This window comes from Nicotiana sylvestris, chromosome 3 (genome assembly GCF_000393655.2).
Source record: "Nicotiana sylvestris chromosome 3, ASM39365v2, whole genome shotgun sequence".
NCBI classification, from domain to species: domain Eukaryota; kingdom Viridiplantae; phylum Streptophyta; class Magnoliopsida; order Solanales; family Solanaceae; genus Nicotiana; species Nicotiana sylvestris.
Window position 1 is genome coordinate 22,572,225 of NC_091059.1, and position 6,839 is coordinate 22,579,063.

The 6,839-nt window shown below is 32.1% G+C and overlaps 1 protein-coding gene across 1 annotated transcript; it reads right to left on the minus strand.

Annotated features, from left to right (window-relative positions):
* Nucleotides 1–204: 204 nt before the first annotated feature.
* Nucleotides 205–1,198, minus strand: LOC104223896 (uncharacterized). Its single transcript, XM_009775424.2, has one exon. The coding sequence runs from the start codon at nt 1,157–1,159 to the stop codon at nt 569–571; it is 591 nt and encodes a 196-aa protein (XP_009773726.1). The 5' UTR covers nt 1,160–1,198; the 3' UTR covers nt 205–568.
* Between the last annotated feature and the right edge of the window lie 5,641 nt (nt 1,199–6,839).

A 6,839-nucleotide genomic window follows, 5' to 3' on the forward strand; every position in this document is an offset into this window, starting at 1 on the left:
TAGATTTTCACTTTTAATTGTCACTTTTAACATATCAAGAAAAATATTTCTTTTTTTTTCTTATTATACCCACAATATTAGTTACTGATTTCAAATCATTTTCTCAAATTCATTAATAATATGAATTTAAATTATACACTCCATTTATTATTTTTTAAGAGACGTGAAAAATTCGGAGTGGACAGGTAAAAAAGTAAAAGGGAGTGAAATGGAGAAAGCTAAATTTCACATTTCAAGGTATTAACATATGTTAAATTAAAGAGAAGAATTGCACAATTCCCAGAACCCCATCATGTACAATTCTCCATACCCTCCTCATATATCTCATCTCATGATTTAACAAATCATGCATCCAAAGTGAGATTTTCCATCTCACTCCCTATTCCACTTACTACCTATTGTTATCTCACAAGGCCTAATAGAAAAAAGAAATAAAAAAACTCCACCTTCCAAAATGAGAGAAAATTATAAATAAATAAAAAAGGAAAGAAAATTAATTATCTAAAAATGACCCCCCAATCCCCCAACCCCCCCAAAAAAAAAAAAATTTATGTAGAACTTGCTAGCCTCATACACTTCTAGCTAACATTTCTTGAAATCTCCTATAAGATTCAACTTTCTCCAACCTAAACCTTTCATGACAATTTGCTATGAACATATCAGCAAGCTTATCAATATCATTCCCATTCTTTGTATTTTTTTCATTATTTTCCTCACAAGCCTTCTCTTCAAGCCATTGAAGATACCCAGAGAGCTCAGATTCATCACAAGCAGTAGAAATAATAGAATTCCACGTAGAATCATAATAAACATGGCCAGTGGCACAATCCTCAAGGGCTGTTGGCACTGGCACTGGCATTACATGAGAAGAACACCAATTATAGTGAAGCCTAAATGAGCCAAGAAAAAGCTTGTTGTTCTTGTATTTCCTGTTTTTCTTCATCATGGGAAATTCAAGAAGATGGACTAATTGTACATTCTTGACAAGTTGAAACAAGATAGATTTGGCCTTGGCTAGCGCGCGAAAAACGCGGTATAAGTGGGAGAAAATGAAGGATTGTACTAGGGTTTTGAGCTTCATGGAGTTTAAGGTTGAAGATGATGGAGTTGTAGTAGAAGATGAAGTAGGGAGAGTTTTTGGATGAGAGGGGCCAGCCATTGTTTTTTCTTCTCTTTACTTTGGATGTGTGGGGTGTGAGTTAATGTGTCTTGTTCTAACGTATTTATAAAGGATCTTGATTACCAATTTGCCACTGGTAAGTAGGTAATTTATAGAAAGTGCCAACCACTTTGCAGAATTTCAAAACTCCCTTCTTTTTGTTTGGGTCTTTTTTGAGTTTGTAAAAAAATATTTTAACAATCAGATTATAAGGTTATTAATTATAAGTAATTTTTTTTGGTAAATATTAGTTTATAAACTGTATAATATAATAATTAACTTGCTATTATAGGTTAAACTAGATTAATAGCGTAACATAATTTTTGCAATGTATATAACTTATTAAAAGAACGTAAAAGAATTTTAACAATATCAGATGACTTAAAAGATAACACCATAATAAGTAAGATTAGTAAACTTGAAAATATGACAAGTTACCTACTACACTTTGTTATAAGTAGCTTATAATACGGTGATAATGTAAAATTTTAGTTCCATTGTGTATGTAAGTTAATTCTTTTTCCTTCAAGACATTTTCTTCCTCTTGTTTGTTTTGGGGGTTTTAGACAAGAATTGTACCGTCATGTTTGGTAGAAAAAGCCTAGTCACAATGCGGAAATTCCTACAATTGAATTTCTTCCAATTGAAGTAGGAATGGGCTTTATTCATTTAAAGATTTCAATTGGAAAAAAAAAAAGGTATGAAAAATGTACTATTGTACTCGAATATTGGCACAGGTCCTTTTGACTAAAGTATCTTGAAGTAATGGCCATGAAATTGATAGCACAGGATATGTGGTTGGATAAAAAAAACTTAGTATTTGAAATATGTAATTAAAATGATTATAAGCTAGCTAGTTAGCATTTAATTATAAATATAATAAACATACCTAAACCATTCATGAAATTGATAGCACAGGATATGTGGCTCGATAAAAAAGACTTAATATTTGAAATCTTTAATTAAACTGATTAAACTAGCTAATGCCTAGGTTGTAAAATAGACTCAGCAAACATGTCCTATAAAGCATTTCTGATCTACTGGGTGCCCGCTATAAATTTTTGAAGTCATTTAAATGCAAATTAAAGAAGATGAAGAAAGGGGTCATTTGGGTAAAAAGTGGTCCATGACAGGTCGTTGCTGCTTGGTCTTCTAAACAAAGACACAGAAAAAGCAACTTGTGACTTGTTTACTAATATTCTTCCACCCAAAAGACCCAAAAAAACTGAAATAAAAATCGATAAATAAAAGAAAACGAAACAAGAAAAGAAAAGGAAAAGGTTTAATTTAATACCTATATAATGTTTTAACTTCAATACCACACAAGAGAGGGTGATTTGTGTGGTGTCAAATGTTTTTTGTGCACTGATTATAGAAGAACCTGGTTCTTCTAAGTGTTCCTTAACCTACTGTTGTTGAAATAGTAAATGCAGGAAGTAAAGAAATAAGTATTTTTACATGGAAAACACCTGGCTCAAAAGGTGAAAAATCCACGACTTACTACTCAGTAGAATTTTTCCCAACACTTCACTAAATCACTAAGCCAAAATAGCATTTACAACACTTTGTAAACATAAGGATTAACTCTAATTCCATTGTGGCAACCATCATCTAACTGTTGCGACAACTTCAAGTTAACTCTTACTTGAATACTCAAAATACCTATTACAATTGCTTCTAGATAAAGCTGAAAGGTAAAATATGAAAACACCTACTACAATTGAACTAGAATAAAAGACAAACACTTGGAACTAGTTCTTCTATCTGGTTCACTTAGCTTTAAGTTCGCACACTTGAATCACACAAGACACTACTAGAAATCCGGAAAAAATTAACCACAAAAAGCGACCAAAGTTGGTCGCTTATTGGCCAAAAAGCGATCAAATAGCGACCGAAATGGGCTGGTCGATATTAAGCTGGTCCCTTTACCTTAGGGACCAAAGTTGGTCGCTAATTAGCGACCAACTTTGGTCTCTAAGGTAAAAGGACCAAATTAGCGACCAACTTTGGTCTCTAAGGTAAAAGGACCAAATATTCCTGTAAAGAAAGTAGCGACCAACGTTGGTCGCTATATTATTTTAATAATATAAATTTGGCGACCAACGTTGGTCTCTAAATGTAAATTACGTTTTTTTACTTATTATTAATCATAAAAAGCGATCAACTTTGGTCTGCAAAATATATTATATTTTAAAAATCTGGAAAATGGAGACCAAAGTTGGTCGCTTTATTATTAATTTTTATATATATATTTTTTAAATAAGCGACCAAAATTGGTCGCCAACTGCAAGAAATAATTTTTTTTAAATAATAAGCGACCAACTTTGGTCGCAATATTTCCAGAAATTATTTTTTTAAATGGAATGGCGACCAAAGTTGGTTGCTTTTTTGAGAAATCTGGGTTAAGTAGCGACCAAGGTTGGTCGCTATTGCGCAGAAAATTGTTTTTTTAAGTGAAAAGCGACCAACTAGAGACCAAAGTTGGTCGCTTTTCTTGGTATATTTTTGGCAAAAACTGCCTGTTTTGGCAGCTACACCACCTGCCAGCTTACCAAAAATCCTAAACAGGCATTTTATGCCAACAACAACAACAATTAAAAGCAACAAAGTATAAAGTTCAATAGAACTAACACATTAAGCTAACAAAACTAAGTTAAAGCTTATTACAATCCCATTCGAAAACTGGTTCTATTGTCTAGTTCAAAGTATATAAAGTACTCAAGGAGTGTTCTTTCAGTATCCTCGTCCGAAAGTTGGATTGCCTTGCCCGACTCATTAGGTGGCTGACTGCGTATGAATTCCCCCACATCAGCTGTGAAGCGAACCTATAAGAAAAATTATATTGAATTAGTATTTCAAAATTTATATAAAAGTAAATCAAAATACTTAATGAAAAGTAAAAAAACTTACATGTATAGTCGAGGCTCGACCCTCGACCCACCTTTCTGAATCAGTCTCTTTCTTCTTCTTTACAATACGAGTTTCATTGAATAGCTCATCTTACTTCATTGGTATCATAAAACTATCTGGTGGCTTTGGTGATTATCCTCGTGTTACTATTACTCGGGATGAACTTGGATACAGAGAATAACTTGGACACAGTACCTGACAGGGTGTGTCTTTGATCAATTATTGTTCTCATTAGCGACAATGATGATGAGAAGGCAATGTCTTGTGTTTCAAATAGAGATAGTGTAGGTAGGAATTTAATATTTCCTAAGTAGATAAAAAAGGTTATAGAGGAATTCTCTACTTCATTTTCCAAGAGGAAAAGAAGTTTAATAGAGAGTGACAAGGTTGATGGTGATGGAATGTTTTCCGTTGGTCGTGGCAGTTCCCATAAAACGGGGATCATAAGACTCTATGATGACAAAGACGAAAGGATATTTTATTCTCAACTTTCTTCCAAGTCTGATCCGTACAAGCTTAATGGGATTGGTGATATTTCTTCGGATTCAGACAATGATTTAACTGACAAAAGTATGAAAATGCTAATAAAAAGAATTAAAGGTAAAAACGTTTTTCTTGGTAGAGAAGGATGCTGAACTCTGCATGAACGTGAAGCATCCTACTCTTCCAAGAAAAATATTTTACCTTTAATTCTTTTTATTAGCATTTTCATACTTTTGTCACTCAAATCATTATCTGAATCCGAATAAATATCACCAATTCCATTAAGCTTTTACGGATCAGACTTAGAAGAAAGTTGAGAATAAAACTTCCTTTCGTCTTTGTCATCATAGAGTCTTATGATCCCTGTTTTATGGGAACTGCCACGACCAACGGTAAAACATTCCATCACCAATAACCTTGTCACTCTCAATTAAACTTATCTTCCTCTTGGAAAATGAAGTAGAGAATTCCTCTATAACCTCTTTTATCTAATAGGAAATGCTTCCTACCTACACCATCACTATTTGATACACATGTCATTGCCCTCTCATCATCATTGTCGCTAATGAGAAGAACAATTAAAAGCACACTCTACCGGGTACTGTGTCTTAGTTATTCTTGGTGGAAGTTCCATTGCATGCCTAATAAGTCATCAACCCCTTCTATAAAATCCTCCCGCAATCTAAAATTTTAATTTATAAACTAAAATTCCAATACATAAACCAAAATTTCAATTCATATCCTAAAGGTTCAACTCATATCCACAAAAGTTCAAGTCAAATCCTAAAATTTCAATTTATAAACTAAAATTCCAATACATAAACCAAAATTTCAATTCATATCCTAAAGGTTCAACTCATATCCACAAAAGTTCAAGTCATATCCTAAAATTTCAATTTATAAACTAAAATTCCAATACATAAACCAAAATTTCAATTCATATCCTAAAGGTTCAACTCATATCCACAAAAGTTCAAGTCAAATCCTAAAATTTCAATTTATAAACTAAAATTCCAATACATAAACCAAAATTTCAATTCATATCCTAAAAGTTCAACTCATATCCACAAAAGTTCAAGTCATATCCTAAAATTTCAATTTATAAACTAAAATTCCAATACATAAACCAAAATTTCAATTCATATCCTAAAGGTTCAACTCATATCCATAAAAGTTCAAGTCAAATCCTAAAATTTCAATTTATAAGCTAAAATTCAAATACATAAACCAAAATTTCAATTCATATCCTAAAGGTTCAACTCATATCCACAAAAGTTCAAGTCATATCCTAAAATTTCAATTTATAAACTAAAATTCCAATACATAAACCAAAATTTCAATTCATATCCTAAAGGTTCAACTCATATCCACAAAAGTTCAAGTCAAATCCTAAAATTTCAATTTATAAACTAAAATTCCAATACATAAACCAAAATTTCAATTCATATCCTAAAGGTTCAACTCATATCCACAAAAGTTCAAGTCATATCCTAAAATTTCAATTTATAAACTAAAATTCCAATACATAATCCTAAAGGTGCAACTCTTAGGGTTTCTTCTCTTCAAACAATTTCTTCCCCAAATTAGTATGTACAACTAAATATTTTGGACTAAATGTATTAATAAGAACCCTAAAAATTGTAAATAATATATAACTTTGAACCCTAACATGGAGAAATTAACTTTGAACCCTAACATGGAGAAATTAACTTTGAACACTAACATGGTTGAACAAATAATATATAACTTTGAACCCTAACATAGAGAAATTAAAAAAAATCATTGTATTTCGAAAAAAACAAAGAAAGGAGAGAGAAACCTACCTTGGGAATGGAGGTCGCCGGCGGTGGAGCTGCTGCCGTCGGTGGTCGTCGGTGGCGTAGGTGGCGTCGCTGCTGCTGGGAGTCAGAGAGGGGTGGGTGGGTTGAGTGTGAGAGAGAAAAGAGAGATTTTGGGTAATTTTTTTGAAAGAATGGGAGGGGAAACCCGGTTTTGACACTTGAATTAAAAATAGCGACCAACGTTGGTCGCTAATTTGGTAGCTAAATACGTTTTGACTTTTTGACCAAAATAGCGACCAAAGTTGGTCGCTATTTTTTGACCGTTTGACCAAAGTTGGTCGTTGTTTCTAAAAAAAATTAAATTACTTTTAATTCAATTTAAAATTATGTACATATGTAGTATAACTTTAGGATTTTAATTCAATTTAAGCTATATATATATATATATATATATATATATATATATATATATATATAATGCACTAAGTATTAATGCATTAGCTAAT